This window comes from Cupressus sempervirens, chromosome 6 (genome assembly GCF_028749045.1).
Source record: "Cupressus sempervirens isolate cs-2001-9-10 chromosome 6, ASM2874904v1, whole genome shotgun sequence".
Taxonomy (NCBI): Eukaryota; Viridiplantae; Streptophyta; class Pinopsida; order Cupressales; family Cupressaceae; genus Cupressus; species Cupressus sempervirens.
The window spans coordinates 508,694,820-508,715,892 of NC_143123.1; the positions used below are offsets into that span (position 1 = coordinate 508,694,820).

The 21,073-nt window shown below is 36.4% G+C and overlaps 1 protein-coding gene across 4 annotated transcripts in view; it reads right to left on the reverse strand.

Moving 5' to 3' along the window:
* The window catches only part of LOC149553254 (Spc97 / Spc98 family of spindle pole body (SBP) component), a 159,522-nt gene extending 139,025 nt beyond the window's left edge, over positions 1 to 20,497 (reverse strand). For 2 of the 4 annotated variants that reach the window (XM_089788718.1, XM_089788717.1), the window contains exon 1: positions 19,666 to 20,460. In XM_089788718.1, coding sequence (XP_089644844.1) covers positions 19,666 to 19,983 — 318 coding nt within the window. In that variant the 5' untranslated portion in view covers positions 19,984 to 20,460. Of the gene's footprint in view, positions 1 to 19,665 lie in introns of all 4 variants that reach the window. The other 2 variants (XM_089788715.1, XM_089788716.1) reach the window with 2 other exon arrangements.
* Between the last annotated feature and the right edge of the window lie 576 nt (positions 20,498 to 21,073).

Genomic DNA, 21,073 nt, shown 5'->3' on the forward strand with positions numbered 1-21,073 from the left:
GCTTTAATTTCTTAGCAATCCCCAATAAGTCTTCAAAGGTATAAGATAACTCTATTTGGTATTGGTCACATTCCCTCTTGGTAATAACCAACGTCCAATCTACGTGGCAGCTCATCCAATCATTCCCTCGCACCAGGAAAGATAATTCTTATCAACCTTTTCTTCTTGACATAGACATTCCTTTTCAATGTCACTATACATCATAGTCCATGTTGATGTTGATCAGATCTAACTGTTTCCTCTCTATGCACCTAAGTGAAAGGGTCTTTATTGTCGGTATTTTCCCATCTGAATTCTATGGAGGATATATGTGCAAATACCCGACTATTACTATATGTACGCAATTTTATTCTTTTGGTATGCAGAGGTCTTGTAAATCTATTCTCTAACAATAGAGGCCTCCACTATGAATGTCGATATCTCTTTCTACATAATTTGCTTGTGCTCCATGCTAAATTTGATTGAATAAATAATGAATGGCGGTGAAGACTATGGAGGGATGGATATGAGTACCACCATATGATTTGTAACACTATATTCTTGTGACAAGTTTGTGTGGACAATATATGAATATTGCCCTTAAATGGGAGTTGCTCATCTATATTCAGAATAACCAAAGGGGCCACCTTCGATATATTGTGATCATTGTATTTTCATTTCGCAGGTCGTACTTATATCAGATTTGGTTCCTTTTCCTTCGTGGTTAAAACTCTCCCCTTACAATCTTAGATGTGTTCTCAAAAATGTGCACTCAATGGAAGAGTCATATTAACATTCTCGTAAAAATAGTTGTCTGTGGTCGATCTTCATTATATACTTCGCTAAAGTTTTCTTGTCCTCTCAATTCCTTCGTCTGCTACTCCTTATGGTATTGTGTCAAATGTTTCTGCAATTTCTCCTGTAGGTGTAAAGCTGGTACAGTTTATTTGAGTGTCATTAATCATTTATTCTCTTGTCTCATGTTCTTCTTGTATTATACTATTTGTATGGTCGATGCCCTCATTTATATCTTTCCCCTTGTAGATTTACACTTTCAAGCCTATGCTAATACGGTTGGTGGAATCTGAAATATGAGCTCCACGTAATCTGCAGTCGATGATGTCAATGAATATGTACTCCTTTACCTTATAAGTTTGGGGGTCCATTAGGGGTTGTAAAGGTCTCGAACTATTGCACAGTTGACATGGTGGAATCTACACAAGAAATCCCCTTACACATCAAACCCCTTTATAACTGGTTTGCAACTGTATACAAAATTCGCTCCATATACTTGATGTTTATTCCTTCACTTCTTATGCGATGAAGTATGTAAAGTTTTGCATTACTGAATTCGCCATCTTATGACTATGTTATACTTATCGACGTTGCATACTTCAATGAATCAACCCATCACTGCCTTTGAGCAGACACATGAATATTAGTGCATGCCGCTGCTCTGTATGCTGTTGTCTTCACTGACTTAGGTTTCTATCGCTGTTGTATTATCTCTTCATTTGCAGACTGTATAAACAGTGATGCATATATAAGTTATCGACGTTGCATACTTCAATGAATCAACCCATCACTGCCTTTGAGCAGACACGTGAATATTAGTACATGTCGTTGCTCTGTATGTTGTTGTCTTCACCGACTTAGCTTTCTATCGCTGTTGTAATATCTCTTCATTTGCAGACTGTATAAACAGTGATGCATATATAAATTGTCCAACTTGCACATGGACTCAAACATGATCGTTGTTCCAAACTCTTTGACCTTTCTTCAACATGTAAGTATGTAATCACAAATTTTTAGTGGTCTTCATTTGTACATTTGCAACTAGGCTCTGAGTAACATGGATCTTTTTTGCAAATGTACTAACATGACCATTGTGATTGATATATTCCAAATGCAGATTTGGATCTCATATAAATATGAGAGGAGACATGTCTCTATGGTGTCCATAATCATCACTTAATAATATTATATTAACATAACTAATAATATGTATAACAATATATATATATATATATATATATATATATATATATATATATATATATATATATATATTATAGTATATAATATATATTATTTGACATGGATAAGTATATATAGGAAATGATGATTTACCATTAATAATGTATATTAGATCGAATCAATCTGACTAAAGCTACAACTTTAACAGCCAACACTGTAAGGCCCACTTATTTCTGCAACCCTTGTCACACTTATTGCCACCTTTTATGGGCTTTGATATTCTTTTGATTACATGATTCACCCATGACTATTTTAGTTAACTAATAATCATTGATTTCAGGTATAAGATGTGGTAGGGATAATTAATTATAGTATGGTTTCATGCTTGCCCTAAATAGTCATTATATCTTTTTATACATTTAGTTTAATTGTTTTTTAATTGGTTCTAGCCCCAACTTATATGCTGACCATTAAAATGAAAATTTTTGATGATGCCTAGAATATAAATTTGAATTGGGATATTCAAAAAGCTAATTTGGGTCAAATATAAAAAGTAGACTTATACAAGATTTAACGTTAATTTATGATTATACTTTTGATATGTGAGTAGTAGTATGGTGTATCCAAATGCACTGGTATTTGAGATATCGATATATGCAAATTAGCTTATGGATGTATGTGTGTGAATATTGTGGCCTAGTATTATTGCACTTAGGCTATGAAATTGATGATAAGATTTAACATGCACAAGTAGCATGCAAGACATTATAGGATTGGAAAAAGGTAGGCATTGAAGGATTATCAAAGACTCCCCATACCTAGCTCCACAACATAATGTGATGAGACCTTAATCGTGTTCCTTAAGCCATGCCAAACAGTATTGGTCAAATGTGACAAAGACCCCATTGTTAGCTATGTGACATTTTATGTTTATGTCCCCCTTGTATATGTTTATTTTATTTTATTATATTAAACAAGATAAATTATTTTCAATGACTCAATTATTCCCCTCTTCTTTTATTTCTATGGAACAAATATGAAAAATCTCTTTCCTCTCCTTATAATGTTTCAATTTGGACCCATTAGCAGAGTCTTTTAAGGGGTTATTGTCTAGAATTGATAACTTTATTGCTCCATTTGTCCCTACTTCTATTATTTTGTATGGTCCCAACCAGTGTACCTTGAACTTTCCTAGCTTTAATTCATTCTTAACATGTATTAAGTACTAATTGTCCCTTTTGAAAATTCATTCTTTTTAAATGTTTGTCATGCCAGAATTTCCTTATGTTTTGTGCTATCTTTGTAGCCCATTGCGCCATCATCCTTCTTTCATCTAGTTTCATTAAGTCATTAAGCCTCTCTAGTAGGCTTTGTATATCCCCCAATATATGTTCAACTGCCACTCTCCAACTTGGTATTGTATATTCCATAGGCATTATAGCCACTTGCCCATACATCAAGTGAAAAGGGGTTTTCCCAGTAGTAGCCTTATAAGTGGTTCAATACGCCCGCAAGACTATTGCAAGCCGTTCTTCCTAGCTTTCTTTTTCTACTTTGCATGTTTTGTATAGGATGGACACTAATTTTTGTTTGTGGCTTCGGCTTGTCTCTTTGCCTTGGGGTAGCATGGACCAGAAAAAGTATGAAAGATCTTAAACTTACTTGTCATAGTGTTGATTACATGATTCATGAAATGTACCCCTCTGTCACTTGTTATCTTTAGGGGTATGCCAAACTGAATCACTATTTGTTCATAGAGAATTTTAATAGTACTTAGCGTCATGTTGTCAGGAAGTGCCTTTGCTTCCACCCATTTTTTGAGGTACTTCGTTGCCACCACATATGTGAGTGTTACTAGTAGCCAGAGGCCCCACGAAATCCAATCCCCAACATTCAATTAGCTCTTGTGGCTATGATCAAAAAAGTGGCATGAAATCTCTTAAGGGGTTTACCTTCCCTTTGACATGTATCACAGCTTAGAACCCATTCCCGAGCATCTGCGTAAAGCATAGGCCACAAGAGTCCAGCTAGTAATATCTTGCAGGCTACTGCATCTAGTCTCATATGGCCTTATGCCAGTCCTTCATGAGACTCCCTCAGTACTCTCAAAATCTCCTCCTCCATCACACATTTCCTTAGTCCCTCATTCGGCCCTAGTTTGTACAATAGTCCATTGACAAGCTAGAATGACTTACTTTTCAATGCAATATTTATCCTTTCTGCAATTGGCATCTCTCTAGGGAAAGAAGAAATTGATAGCTACTAGCCAATGCCTTCATACCAGTACAGCATTATAGTGATTTGGAAAAGATGTGCATCTAGAAAATCCTTGTTCACTCCCTTCCTGATTGGTTCGCCTAATCTTACCTTGGACAACTAGTCTACAATCACATGGCTCCTTCCTAGACGTGCTATGATTTTAAAGGTGAACTCCTGGAGGAGTATTAGCCATCAGCTTACCCTCCCCTGTATGATGAGCTTATTCACCAAATACATGAGAGCTTGATGATCAACAAAGAATGTGAATGGGGTGGCCAACAAGTAGTGTGTGAACTTTTGAACAGCATAAACCATACCTCTTGCTTCTCTTTTGAATGTATTGTAGTTCCCTTCAGCTTTTGAAAGTAGTCAACTTGTGAAGTACACCGGATGGTCCAATACCTCCTGTCTAGTTTGTGCCAGTGTGACACCTATTGCATAGTTGGAAGCATCCACATGGGCATGGAGATCCTTGTTTTAGTCTGGGTATATGGGAATTGGTGCTCCCACCTACCTCCTCTTTAATTTTTGGAAAGCCTCTTCCTGCTCCTTTCTTCAAATGAATTATTCTCCTTACCTAGTTAAATTTTCCAAAGGTGGGGATACTTTTGCAAATCCTATTATGAATCTCCTATAGTACCCCACATGCCCTAAGAATGATTTGATGCCAATCACATCTAAGGAAGCCTCCATGTTAAGAATGACTTTGATCTTGTCGGTATTTGTTTTCAATCCTTCTTTGCATACTATGTGACCCAGAAGTCTGCCTTGAGGGACCATAAATCTGCATTTCTTTGGGATTCAACACCAACCCTTCCCTGTGACATCATTCCATGCACTTTTTGATGGCTTTCAAGTGGTGCTCCTTCCCACTATAGATTGACCAGTCATCCAAGAAAGCTTTGAAATTCCCTACTGACATTTCATCAAAGATGTGGAGTATGATTCTCTAGAATGTGGCAAGTGCGATGCATAGCCCAAATGTCATCATGTTATGCATACACCTCATCTTTCACTATGAATGTGGTTTTCAGTTTGTCCTCTTCAAAAATGCTGATTTTTTAATACCCTAAAAACCTGTCCACGAAGGAGTACATCTCATGAAGGGCCACTTCTAAAATGATGTCAGCAAATGGAATTGGAAAGGGATCTTTTATTGTTACAGCATATCCGGATTTGGTTTTCATCCTTTGTCAAAGATATAACTATGGGCGAAACCCACTCACTGGTTTGCACTTTGAATATTATGCCTGCATCAAGCATCTTAGTGATCTCCTCTTGCACATTGGCCGCATAGTTCCTTTTCATTGGATAGGGGCTTTTGTGTACAGGTCTTGCTCCAGGTACGAGAGCTATTTGCTAGATGCACAATTCTGGTGGCACCCCCTTTAAGTCCTTTTATGTCCATTTCAATGCATCCTTGTATTCAAGGAAGATTCTAAAGGTCACTCCTTTCAATAGCATGTCCCAATCATCTCCTATGAGAATATCATTAGGATGGTCTTCTTCCTCTAGATTCATCTTTTCCAGTTTAGCTTCTTCACATTCTATTTCTCTGTCCTTTTCGAATTTGTGCGTTGTAACCTCCTTGTACTCCTTATAGCACCTTGGCAATTATTCCTAAAATTTCATTACCTGAATCTACAACATATGACATTCTAGTTAAAATACTTCATAGTCCCCCATTTGCCAATGGAATAGACCGTTGAGAGAACTTGTTTCATCTTTAGAGCATTCTACCATCCGTAATATGCCTTCTTCATCTGGACCGACTCCTTCACCATCTTCTCCCATTACCTCTAAATCAAATGCAAGTTTCTAACTTACAGTTTGGTTCCTCAAGTCAATTGCATACTTTCGTCCATCCACTTCGATGGAAAGGGGTTTTTTTTCCAATTGTGATTTGTCCTCGCTATGACTAGTCATCCTCTCCCTAATAATGCATCATATCCCTTCTTTTAGAGAGTAATCACCATGAAATCTAGGAAGAACTGTTGTGTAGCAATCACTACTTTATGTCCCGTCAGAGTCCCTATAGGCTTGTTTCTTTGTTGATCTGCTCCTACCAACTGAAATGAGGTTGGCCAAAGAGTTCGTTTTCCCAGGGCCTTCCAAGTTTCCTCAGGGAGGACATTAACACCCGACCCTCCATCCACAATAGTATTTGTCAGCTTGCATCGCATTATCTCCATTTCTACCACACCAGGTGTCCTCCCCATCCCTATGGTAAATAAAGTGTTGGTGTCCTTCCCTACTTTTGCTTCCACGTTCCCATCCTCCTTGGAATGTTCTTCCTTAGTGCTTCCTCCTTGTGTTATTGCCACCCTTAGCTAAGGTAATGTTTCTAATAGATCAGCAAACTTTACTGGTACGGTGGCCTCTAGTACTTATTGCGTGATGTTAGTTTATGGTACAGAACTAGTGGAGGGGAGTTTAGAGGTACTTGTTTTTCCTTACTTTAACATGGTATCATGAATATCCCTCTTGGATTCTTTAAATTTCTCTATCTTCGTACCTGCATCAAGATATGTGAGTTTCCTGAAATGCATTCTTCTGATGGCTAGTACTACCCTCCCGGGGTCTACAATTTCTAGCATGTTCACACCTTTTTGTTTAGGGTAGTTGGCATCCTCATGGTTACGAGGTTCACACCACTTGTAGAGGAGCATTCCTCCATTTTGTCCTCCAATCTGACAACCCCAAGCAAAATATCCCTATTCATTGCACCTCCTGAATTGTATCAGGGGGCATCCCCTCAAATCAACTAGATTCGGCTCCTAGTTGTATTGTTATTGCTATTGTTATTACTTCTCCTCTTGTTATTTCGGTACCCTCTAAGTGATGTGTCCATGTTTGTGTTTCGTGAGGGAGTGGAAGGTGGTGTGAATTGTCTCCCATAGTGTAAAGAATACTTGCGCATTTTGTGCCTTCAAATTAAAAGGACAATCCTTAATCAAATGTTGTAATACCTGACATATGTCACAGAAGGCCTTCCTAAGGCAACCTCTTTTTTTGTCCTTCATTTTCACAGTCAGTACACCATAGTTATTTTCCTTCTTTTTTCTCCTCCTTGCTTGTTGTCACTTCCTTCATCATCCTCGTCATATCTTTTCTCACTACTTGGATTGTTTTAGACTCATCCCCACTCTCTTTGGAACTCTTGCTTTCGCTTCCATGCCTCCTCCCTTTTGAGGTTTTGCTTTCGCCTAAGTGACCTCTAGTACTTGTTGCATGATGTTAGTTTCTGGTAAAAACCTAGTGAAGGGGAGTTTAGAGGTACTTGTTTTTCTTTCCTTTGACATGGTATCATGGATATGCCTCCTAGCTTCTTCAAATCTCTCTTTCTTCGTGCCTGCATCAAGATATGTAAGTTTCCTGGCATGCATTCTTATGATGGCTAGTACTTCCCTCTCAGGGTCTACAATTTCCAGCATGTTCACACCTTTTTGTTTGGGGTAGTTGGCATCCTCACGATTACTAGGACCACACCACTTATAGAGCATTCCTCCATTTTGTCCTCCACTCTGACAATCCCAAGCAAAATGTCCCTATTCATTGCACCTCTTGCATTATATCATGGGGCATCCCCTCAAATCAACTGGATTCGGCTCCTAGTTGTATTGTTATTGCTATTGTTATTACTTCCCCTCTTGTTATTCTGGTACCCTCCAAGTGATGCATCCATGTTTGTGTTCCGCGAGGGAGTGGAAGGTGGTGTGGATTGTCTCCCCTAGTGTAAAGGTGTAAAGAATACTTGAGCATTTTGTGCCTTCAAATTAAAAGGAAAATCCTTAATTAAATGTCGTAATACCTAATATATGTCACAGAAGGCCTTCCTAAGGCAACCTCTTTTTGTGTCCTTCATTTTCACAGTCAGTACACCATAATTATTTGCCTTCTTTTTTCTCCTCTTTACTTGTTGTCACTTCCTTCATCATCCTCATCATATCTTTTCTCAATGCTTGAATTCTTTTAGACTCATCCCCACCCTCTTTGAAACTCTTGCTTTCGCTTCCATGCCTCCTCCCTTTTGAGGTTTGGCTTTCGCCTAAGTGGCCTCTAGTACTTGCTGCCTGATGTTAGTTTTTGATACAGATCTAGTGGAGGGGAGTTTAGAGGTACTTGTTTTTGCTTCCTTTGACATGGTATCATGGATATCCTTCTAGCTTCTTCAAATCTCTATTTCTTCGTGCCTACATCAAGATATGTGAGTTTCCTAGCATGCATTCTTTTGATGGCTAGTACTTCCTATTGGAAAAATAGAACAGCAGTAAAAAAGAAGATAAGAAAGAACTTTCAGCTTGTTTTTACTGAATAATAGATGCCAATTTATACAATAGTTTGACTCAACAACATTCCTAAATGACTGCTAATTAGATTGACAACAAACTACTTCATGACTGACAAGACACAAACTCGACCGCTAACTAAAATTTATGGACACCTAACGTAACACATCTACAATAAGAACTTGATTCAAACTAAAACTCTTTGACTCAATCCTAAACTAAACTTGTGTTGCCAGCAACTCAACAAGTCTTGCCACATGTGCAACAATTATTATTCACTACTGTTGGAACATTAGCTCCAACACCCCCACTTAATGTGACAACTAAAGGAAACATTATGTAGAAATTATACTTTGAAAATATGTCATAGAGGAGTAAGACTTTCTCATAGTTATGCAACTATCATCCAACTTCGAAACACCATTGGACATACCATCTCCACATGAAATGTCTCATAAACGATGCCAAGCTTCTAGACTTTCAGATCTCCCCGAACTATTGGACACACCATCTCCACATGGAATGCCTCATAACCCTCGTAAAGGTATAGCTTCTCCAATCCTATAGCACCTCAAACTATTCAAGCATCCATCTAGACTCTACCACATCTTTTCCTATTTTTCAAAGCATTGATCTCTTCAAAATCAAACAAATTCTTCAATGAAATCATAATCATCCGGTGGTTCTTCTCCTGACCTCATCTTCTTAACAACTTCTTCTCTAACAGACAGAACTTAACAGGAAGATAGCTCTAATACCATATTGGAAAAATAGAACAGCAAGAAGAAAGAACTTTCAGCTTGTTTTTATTGAATAATAGATGCCAATTTGTACAACAGCTTGACTCAACAACATTCCTAAATGGCTGCTAATTAGATTGACAAAAAACTACTTCATGACTGACAACACACACAAACTCAACAGCTAACTAAAATTTATGGACACCTAACATAAAACAACTACAATAAGAACTTGATTCAAACTAAAACTCTTTGACTCAATCCTAAACTAAACTTGTGTTGCCAGCAACTCAACAAGGCTTGCCACATGTGCAACAATTATTATTGACTACCGTTGGAACATTAACTCCAACACTTCCCTCCCAAGGTCTACAATTTCTAGCATGTTCACACCTTTTTGTTTAGGGTAGTTGGCATCCTCATGGTTACCAAGTCCACACCACTTGTAGAGCATTCCTCTATTTTGTCCTCCACTCTGACAAGCCCAAGAAAAATGTACCTATTCATTGCACCTCGTGCATTGTATCATGGTGCATCCCCTCGAATCAATTGGATTCAGCTCCTAGTTGTATTCTTATTACTATTGCTATTACTTCCCCTCTTGTTATTTCGGTACCCTCCAAGTGATGAGTACATGTTTGTGTTCCACGAGGGAGTGGAAGGTGGTGTGGATTGTCTTCCCTAATGTAAAGAATACTTGAGCATTTTGTGCCTCCAAATTAAAAGGACAATCCTTAATCAAATGTCACAGAAGGCCTTCCTAAGGCAACCTCTTTTTGTGTCCGTCATTTTCACAGTCAGTACACCATAATTATTTTCCTTCTTTTTTCTCCTCCTTGCTTGTTGTCACTTCCTTCATCATCCTCATCATATCTTTTCTCAATGCTTGGATTGTTTTAGACTCGTCCCCACTCTCTTCGAAACTCTTGCTTTCGCTTCCATGCCTCCTCCCTTTTGACGTTTTGCTTTCGCTTTCTAATCCATTGCATGAGTTCAAGCATCTACAAAAGATGATGGTGGTACTACTTTCATTTTTCCATGTAGGGTCGAGTTAGCCCCTCAATAAACCATCTTTTCTTTAACCCATCTCTTGGTTTGTTTTCCAATTTCCCAATCAATTCTTTCATCCTCCTATAGGCTCTTGCGGATTTATTCTTCCCTTGTCCTATATTGTATATTTTTGTTACTATCTCATCACCATCCCATAAGAGTTTATATTCTTCCTCAAAGGTTGTGCAAAGATCCTTCCATGTAGCCTTTTTCCCGGCCTTCAAATATGTGTACTAGTCAATGGTAATGCCCCTTAAGGTGGTCAAAAATGCCTTTAACCACTCTTTATGGTTATGCGAGTTTTACAAAGTCATGTTGGATCCTCTGATGCTTCTCCTATGAATCTAGGAAGTTTTTGCTTGTCTGTCGCCATCTTGGTTATCCCACTCTTCCCTTGGGTATTCCCTCCTGATGGGATAGTGTTCCCTCATGACGAGATTACTCCTTCAATACTAGGTCCTATCAGGATATATCCCCCCCTGACAGGAGTACTCCTTTCGTACTTGGCCCAGTTACTTCTCCTTCTCCATGTAATTCTCCCTCTGCTTAACTAGAGCTTTGTTCTTAAGTAGGACAATGCTTTGTTCGTGCTAGGGTTTCCAGGTCTGTCCACCCCTCCTTCCCTCCTAGTACTTCTGAGATTGCCAAATTGGCTATTCCCCTTATAGTGTTTTCAATCAAATTTTCTTTTGTTTGGTTTGGCACTTGAGTTTGATTAATAGCCCCTCTTAGACGGTAACGCCTTTCTTCCTGCTTGCTAGTACGTAGGATTTGTCATAGGGCAGTTTCTCCTTCGGTTTCTTTTTTAGGTACTCGCCTCGAGTCCTTATTTGGAATCAAGGGGATGAATTGTTTTATTGTCTCACTGTCCTTCTTGGATTTTCTTGCTCCTACAATTCAAGTGTGTTTCTTTCCCTTAATTGTTGGAGTTATTTATTGCTAGTAACTGAGTTATTTGTCCAAGGAGTTCGTACACTGTTGGTGGAACTGAAAGTTCTTCTCGTACTGCTCTCTCTGGAACTACTCTCTTTGGCTTCCCTTTGCACGTATTGGTCAACAAAAACTTCCCAAGCTACCACCAGGTCTCATGTCACTTGATCTTCCCTTGTTATTTCTTCATCTTCCTTGTCATTGTTTGTGACTACTACTTGTGGTAATAATGGTTTGTCCATTACTCCATCCCTTTTATCATATGACCTCTAGTCTAGAAATTACGCAACGGCACCAAAATGTAGAATGGTTATAGTACAGTATTCTAAAGCATGAATTCAATGTTACCATTATCAACATAAGAAACTATTACCAATGATAAGCATACCAAATATTTGCGTGGGAAAACAATATTCTTTATTGATTACCAAAACAAGTACATCATTCATGTTCCAATGTTCTTAAATAGTGCTTGGTTGGTTAGGTAGACCAACTAACTGTAATGTCCCTCCTTGGGGATCATTCGTTTAATTCTCCATCCTTAAAGACTCCTAACATCAGCTTCTTATTACTAAGCATTATTTTTGTTGTGTTGATTCTTCTTATTACATTAGCTTCTTATTTCCTTTGTATTCTCCTAGACCTGCTAATTCTATAATATTGAGCTTGATGATTTTTCCTTATACGATCTTCGAGTTTGATGATTTTTCCATTCAGTTTGGTTTGACAAGCTCTCTGATTTTGAATTCATTCGACATATAACTAATCTTGATAATAGACCAAATGCTTAGATTGACCGCTTTGAACAAGATATATATGAAAGAGATTAATAGGATATTCTTCAATGTTTGAGGGGATTTTTTCTGGCACTTATATTATTCTGATTTCATTATTATGCATATATGATTAGTCATGAATCATGTGTGGTTTTGATTATAATTTGTTGTAATTAATAAAATATGTTTTTATTCAATACTATTTTCATTCATTTTGTTCACTGATGTTTGTATATCCTCATCCATTGGTTGAGTAGATATAGTTTTACTGAAAGGAATTTAGTATTTGGTGACTGCATTCTCATTGTATCAAATTGGCTTTAAAAACCATGCTCACTATATATAAAACTCAAATAGTTGTGCCTCGCAATCCCCAAGAGTCTTTTCCCTTATTTCTCTTAGGAATAAATTCTGATATGTCTTCAATACTCTATGCTCTTCTTTTTATTGTTTCCAACTCTCCTAATATCTTCCCTACAGATCTCTTGTTTGAGTTGAGATTTAACCTTCACTTGTTGATTCTTACAAACTCTTTCACTGGAGACTTTGTGTGCGGTGAGTTGGAATTGAATGTGTCTTTTATTTAATATTGATAGTACATGAGTTACATACAGTGAATTATATGGGTATGTCATTATTGTTTCACTAACGGTTAAATTGGTTATAATCCTGTGAAATGATACGATGGTTAGTCGTTATAATTCCATGTGAAGATAACATGCTAATTGATTATTTATCACTAATTCATAGAATTAAAAAGGCAGCCGTTATAATTATTTATAACTTGTTATGATAATATGATTTAATTAGGGAGAATTTCCTTGCAAGAAACACGTCGAAAGGGTGGAAGCATTGTCAAAAAAGAATTAGGCATAGAAGCATCACCATCACTGGGCAAATGGGTTGAGGACCCTAGCGACTTGAAAACGGGATACATCTGTGGGACCCGCATAAGCTATTTAAATTAATAATTTAAGAAACGAGTGTCATTTGATTTCCACAATCCATTAGTAAAAACTGGTTAGTACTTCTAGAATTTGATTGTGTTTTAAGTTTTTTGCATCAACGTTTCGGATCACACACAGTGATCCATCATCAGGATGACGAGCAAGAGATTTAATTTAAGAAACATAAATAATTGAGTTAAAATATAAAACGTACCTCAAAGGATTTAATATGACCTCTCACCTTACTATTACAATAGATATATCTATATACGTACGTATAGATATAGAAATGAAATGGCACCATTATATTATAATAATTTATAATAAAGTGATGTCACCCCATTAATATATTTACATGTACAAATATAAATATGAGATTATAATAATATTTGAATTATAACCTTCCAACTCTTTTTCCATCTTTTATTTGTTTTCTTGTTTGAAAACCGATTTAACACTTGGCATTCTTATTTGCCAAGATAATTCTTATGTTGCGGAAGCCAGAGAGTCTTCTTTAAACCTTTTTATAACATGAGTTGAGAGGGAGGCAGGGATATATTATTTTCCTAATATCCAACTTCTTTTGTTCACCCGAGTTATATCTTCAAGCATACCCAACTTCCTTTATTAGTCACGGCAATAATCTTTTAACCAGCGGAAGCCAAGAAGTTTTGATCGCTCTCTCATTATTATATGGAAGCCGTAAGAAGAGACGGACATATAATCCATGACACCCAACTATCTTCTGCTACGTTTCCAGTGTTCTCTCCGGTCTCCATAACACCCGAATTCCAGATATCTCATGTGTTGAAATTCACTGTTATTTCTGCACTTTCCATTCACTAGCAGCGCCTTAGAATTCTGCCATATGTGATTCGATCATCATTGAAGATTAGGTATCTCTGCATTTTGGATACGTCCACAGCAATGGAAGGAGAACTGGTTACCAAATAGAATTGCAATTACTTCAGGACAGACCCAAACTTATAGCAGGTCATGTGTAAAACCATTCCAATTCATATTATTTCCATGACATTTGTTTTTACAAGCGATTTCCATAGCTGTAGCTGTGATTTACCATCACTTACACTCTAGAAGAGTTGCTTAGCAATAAGCATATTGATGTGTTATAGCATGGATTCATAACCATTTGTCAATAAATTTCAAAAGTCAGCTGATAAATATTTATGCAAGTCTCTTTCTTTAAAAGAAGTGCAGATACAAAATCATTTAGCAAGATCCAGACACCCGACTTTTATATGTTTCAAGCACTCGTCTTTTCCATGATACCAACCACAAATCGAGAGCAACATTTATACTCGGAACGAGCATTAAGACAGGTTGTTGAACTTTCAGCAAACACCATTCATCTTACAGAATATATTAGGTTATTTGATTAACCCAAAACCATACATTGAAATGTAACTTCTACCAATTTGCTACAGCATTTCCGATTTATATAGCAATATGCTACAATACTTATCAAGTTAATATCTTGTTTGATATCTGGTTGATATTACAGAATTAATTCTTTTTAAAATAGATTAGATCATGGCAAGTGATAATCAAGTAACCATAGTATGGCTCCATAAATCATTATGTCACTGGATATTAGAATTAGACAATCAATTCTGAAAACTTTTAAGAACATAATCATGTAATCATAGATTGTGAAAATGCTGGATGTAGGTAATCTTCTTGAATAATTGACAGAGTCGTTTGCTCTGAGATTCCGAACACCTGGGACTCACCCGGCTGTATAGCCAAAGAGAAGGGTGAAGAGGTGAGAGAAAGGAATCTGCAATAACATGAAATAGTATCAGTTATTACATAACAATGTTTATCATTTTTAAAAGGAAACATTTAATAGCTCATGCATGATCCTGTTATTGTAACTTCTGTTGTCAAGTCAAGTGGTGTGGTTAGATACCAAAATGCTCAATAGATGACAAGATGATCCCTGTCTATTACAGGTAGGGAGGACTTCTCTCGTTAGAGATTGTATGGGGATAAGTTATAGTCCGAGGTTGGGTGGTTAAGCCCCTAACAATGTTTCACCTCTTTCCAAGTTGTCAAATGTACAACAGACAAAGATAAGCTATATATTCAATTGTTTGTCGAAAACAAGTATTTTTATTTTTATGATGTATATGCAAGACAAAGGTAAGATTAATTGAGTTATGTCATCGTTAGCTGCGAGAGAGAGATTTATCTGATGAATTGTTATATCAACCTTTCATTTATATGAATAATAAATATGAGCATATCTTCTATCTTATGATATTGTCACAGTTAAGCAATCGAAAGGAAAGAAATGATTCGGTGGTATTTGGAGCCTAAACGATACAATGGTATCTTAAATCCTAATTGATTCAGTGGTATCTGGAGCCCTAAATGATACAATGTTATTGAAAGCCCTAATTGATTCAGTAGTATCTGAAGCCCTAACTGATACAGTAGTAAGTGATGCCCTAATTTTATTTAGTGGTATTTAAGGATAATAGTCATTTGATTTTAATATGGCTGTATTGGATGGTAGTTGTTATTTGATATTGTTATAGTGGTATTTGTGGACTAATCTAGGTGGTTGCAAAAGCATCCCTACAATGATTTCTGATTTCGAATTCCATGGTATGTGGATTTTAATTTCTATAGTAATTCATCGATGGTGTTTTAAGTTCTTAGTTAAGAAATTTTGTTTAACTGATTTTAACCGTCAATCTCTTTCATATGAACGAAACTGATTTAAACTGTTTTCTTATGAAAATGAAGTAATCTCTGTATTTCTTTGAGTATGTTAGTTGTTAATTAAGACTTGGGAAAATTGGTTGTTAAGGTTGTGACCATTCATATATTGATTTGGTTTATATTACAATATTTGATTAATATAATTTTAGTGAAAATATGTAATTAAGATAGTTACTAACTGCACATAATCATGAATTATATGAATCATATTAATTATATATCTTTACAATAAAAAAATATTTGTAATAATAATAATAGGTTTATTATTAATTATATATTTATTCAAGGATTCATCTATATTGTATTCAATGGATATAACATTATATTATATTAATTTGATAAAAATGATAGATTATGTTATAATACTTATTTATCATTATTGTTATTTATTAAATCTAATCTTAGAAATAGATATTATTATTTATTTTAACTTTATTGAATGCAATTAGAATTAAATTATATTATATTATATTATATTTATTTATTCCTTATATTAACTCTATTAATAAAATTGATCTTGGAAATGGGGACATTACACCAACACGATCCCTTGCTACCTAACTACTCAAGCCTATCACTATCTTTAATTACATTATTGTTTTATTACGCTCAACAATATAAAATTTGTGGTATAGGATGGTTTGGTAGCATGTGAATTTTATAGTTGGCTAAAAATCTATACATTATAGAATTGAGTTCAACAAGCTTTGAGGTGTTCCAAATGACTTGGGAATCACAATGCCTACTAGATCGTCTGGTAGGCAATAAATTCAAAGTATTCAACCATTGCATGAGCAGAAAATACAAGGGCAGCCACTTATTTCTACTCCCAGATTACAGCAGGAAACAATAACATTGCCAAGGGCAACATCAAGACCTTCATCCACTTATAGTGCTATGGCTGGAGCACAAAAAGGCAAGGGGAAACACAAGATGCAAACTGAAAGTAACCCCATAGCTGATTTGTTTAATGCTCGCCTGAAAGAGCAGATAGAGTATTCCATTGGCAGATTCCTTTTCCCCGATAGCATTCCATTTCATGTAGCTCAATCTCCTAAGGAGGTGATGTAAATGGAGGCAAAGGGGGAGGACTGTCATTTGTGCCACCAAGTGAGCACAAACTGTGGACCACAATCTTCGATAAAGAGTATGCCACAACCAATTCAACGATGGAGACCATGAGGGCAATTTGGGAGGAGTCTAGATGCAGCATTATTATGGATGGGTGAATGGACATTAGGCACCGTCCACTCGTCAATATCATAGTAACATGCTCAAAGGGGACATTCTTTCTCGGGGTGCTTGAATGTTCAAGGCGTCGAAAAGATGTTGGTTTCAATTTGATTTGACATCTTTCGAACAGTTATTGAGAAGATTGGGCCACAAAATGTGGTCCAAGTAGCGTTAAATGCAACACGTGTGCAAAGCTGCAAGGAGGTGTATTGAGGCAGCATATAGACATATTTATTTGACTTCATGTTGTGTGTATATCATGAACAATGCACTTAAGGACATGGGGAAGATTGACTAAATTAAGGGAGTGGTCAGCAATGCTGAAGATATGTTGTTGTATATCTACAACCACCACAGTTCACATGCTTTCTTCAAGAGCTTTGCAAAGAAAGAGTTCTTGAAACTAGTTGAGACCAAATATCCATCCTATTTCATTCTTAGGAAGAGAATGCTTGAGTTGCAAGAGCCACTAGAGCTCATGGTTATGAAAAATGAGTGGAATCGGTGGGATGGGTCCACTACAAAGCAAGGGAAGAGGGTGAAGGAGATAGTGAAGAGTGAAGTAGTTTGGAGTCATGCAAAATACATAATCTCTATCATCAATAATTTTATAGGTCATCAGATATGGGGATGGGGACTCACCTAATCTTGGAGAGGTGAGTTAGTGCATTAATTCTATGCTTGACTAGATGAAGGCAGTTGTACAAGAGAGAGATGCCACTTTAGCATTCTACAGTAAGTATTTTCAGCCTATTATTCAGTGCAGATCGGACAGCCTAAACACTCCCTTACACATGGTTACTTATACAATGAATCCCAAGTGGTACATGCCTATGCCTAGGCCTAGTAGAGTTACATCAAATCAAGATTACGAGGTGAAGGAAGGGTTCTTCAGGTGCATTGATAGGATGAGTGACCGAGACTTTTAGGATGGTTCACATTGAGTGGATCAAATTTGCTACTCATAGGGTTGCGGCAAAGGTGGAAATAAAATATGTCACAAGAGGGTCCTATTTTGTTTTCACAAGAGGATCCTATTTTGTGGTGGACTTATTATGGACCAAAGTAACAAGAATCGGAATTGGATCGGAATCGGCAAGGCCGAATCAAATCGTGAATCGGCCATGAATCGGAAAATTTAAAAAACCCTTGAAATTTAGTGAGTAACTTATTTCATAAACCCTTTATCGCTGATTCGATTCACCGATTCACAAAAAATCGTTTGGCTTGAATCGAATCGCCGAATCGCGTGAATCGCATGAATCGCCGTGATTCTTGGAACTATGTTATGGACCGAAATCAATGACTACCACACTAGTCATTTGTTTGTCGCCTCAAGTTTCCAATTGTTCAACTTCTGAGCAGAATTGGTCGACTTATAGATTCATCCATTCTCTTAAGAGAAACAAACTTACCTCTCAAAGGGAAGAGAAGCTAGTTGTTGTACATAGTGTCTTGTGTATCATTGACCGCAAGACAACTGTGTTCAAGGAGAGTCCAAGAACATAATGGATGTAGAGCCAGAGGAGCCATCACAAATTGAGGAGGATGAGGATGCTTAAGATACAGGGCTTGTTGGTGTTCCCTTGTGGCTCTTAACCTTAGAGAGTCTAGTAGTTCCAGTGATGACAAGTTTGTCGACCTTTCAAGGAATGTTTAGAGGCCTCCTTCACCACATTACTTATTTTAATATTATGGTATGTAATCATCTTTATGATCAGATATACTTTTGATATCTATTATCATATGATATTCATATAATAGAACTATTTCATTTGTTGATTTGACTATTTAATATTTTAATGTTCAATGTTCAATATTTAATAATTCTAATTTACTATTTCAATTTTGATTGTTTTGCATCTTTATGTCTTATATATCTTTCCATAACTAGCCTGTGACGGCATCCATAGGGGCCTATTGTCCCGAGTCATATACTGCAATGTCTCTTTTTTTTAGATGAAGATAAAATAAGTACTGTACAAAAAACAAGTCTATGGTTGAAATTTGAATACAACAATAGGAAGAAGGTGTAGAACTTTTGAATAAATTCCTACCGCCGTAGGATTGAAATGTACAACAGTTGAATGACTGCGTAAAACAGTAAAATTAGAGTGTAATAAAATTGTGAACACGCAGAAAAATGTAAGGAAAGTTTGCAGTAGTTAAATGATTGCATACAATTATGGAATGAAAACAGAATCCTATTAATAAACAAGGGCATACAGATGTAGAATAAGGAGAACCTGATTGCATACAATAGCGAAGTGAAATCATGCATATATCAAATGGGACCATATAGCTGTAAGAAACGTGCATTGCCATTACACTTTCATTTGAGATTTTGTAGCCTTCAGGCCTTTTGTCATAATGAAAACACTAAACAATAATTTCAGAAATTTCTCTTTTAATTGTAGCTATAACTGAATCGATGTAGCTATACCTCGCCCATCATCAGGGAAATTGATTTCATGTTCTTATTATTATTTTTTATGTTTTATTTCCAGAGAGCTAATTGCTCATCATCAACGAAACTGATTTCGGTGATAAATTCGAGATTTCATTGTTTATAGACTTCCGATAAATCAAATTTCTTTGTTCACAAACTTCAATATCTTTTACTTTACACGATCTTTTAAAGTCGTAGACATCATGATATGCATGTAAATTTCAATATTTTATTTTCTTGAGATTTCCTTTCACGCCAAAATAATTGCCTTGTACTAATAATTCTTACCGGAATTTCGCTCACATCGTTGTCATGTTGCCGCTCTGCAGTGCTGCCAGGCTCCCGCAGCTCTGAAAAGTCCAGCATTTCATCCGACGACATACGATCATTTTCAGAAGCAGCAGTTTTTACTACATCTGAAAGATTTCGCGAAATTCGATACTCCGATTGATGGCAAACTTCCCAGGGTTTGACATGGGACAAAGCCGCTGGCATCTTGGCGGCCTCCAGCCATATTTGTAAGCATTCTAATTCCTTTGATAGTGCATTGCAAGCCGCTTTGTCTTCTGCACTGTACTCTTCTCGCAAACAACCTGTGAGCCCCATTGTTTGCTCCTACGGAGATCAAACCCTAGACCATAACTGAAGTTGACTATTCCCGATCGACTTACCTCAGAAATAACTGTCCATCATCATAACTGTCGCTTCGTTTCAGATAACTGCTAATCAATTTCATGTCGTTTTAAAATGCGGCTCTCCGATTTTTGTTGCGAGGCAAAGAAAACCAAAACAGAGAACCGTACTTGCATTCACTGTTTCCATTTTTAACTGCCTTCGAAAACTCAAAGAGAATAATTAGCGGGAGATGCAGCTTACTAATTTGGCTTTACAGTAGGAACATGTGACATTGCTAGGTTTAAGAGTCCTCAGCTTTCGTCCAATTTATGTCTGACCTGGAGTGACTATGTTCACCGGCTGACATTGTGAGGCTGCCACCATTGTAATTTGTATAAGTGTAACGACTGCTCGACAATGAGCATGTCGGGACTGCACAAAAATCAATCTACAAACAATGAAGCTATTAAAAAACCCTTAGTAAAGATTTAAGATATTAATTGGTGAACTTTAGGGAAAATCTGCTCGACCTTATAGGGTTCTCAAAACTTTCATACAATTTAATTTTGAACATTCCCCTCACAAACTGTTATTGTATTTGCCGAAAGGAGTAACTCGTGATTACTATTATCCATTTCAAAATTTATATTTTTACTTTTAATTTAATACTGCACATGAAGCTTTTAAAACATATTTAAGATATAAAGTTATAAAATATATTCGATTAATACACTAAATACAACTATAATAGTAATATGATAAATTAAATACTAGCACTTGCACGAGAAAGAGGTGCAATAGCATATAATCAAATTTTTATATAAAATAGAGGCATATACACATGACTAATCTCTTTAGAGGTTTAAACGTTGTAGAACATTCCAATTCAAGAGTTGATTTGAATACATTTTTTTGAAATATTTGCTTAACTATAAATACAAAAAATAATTGGAGTCTACTAGGTAGAAAATAAAAAGAAAATGAGATTAATTTATAAGAGGAAGTAGATATGAGTCATTTTTATTAAATTTAGAATTAGAAATTTTTTTAAAGCATTCAAAAGGTAACTTGGCATACTTGA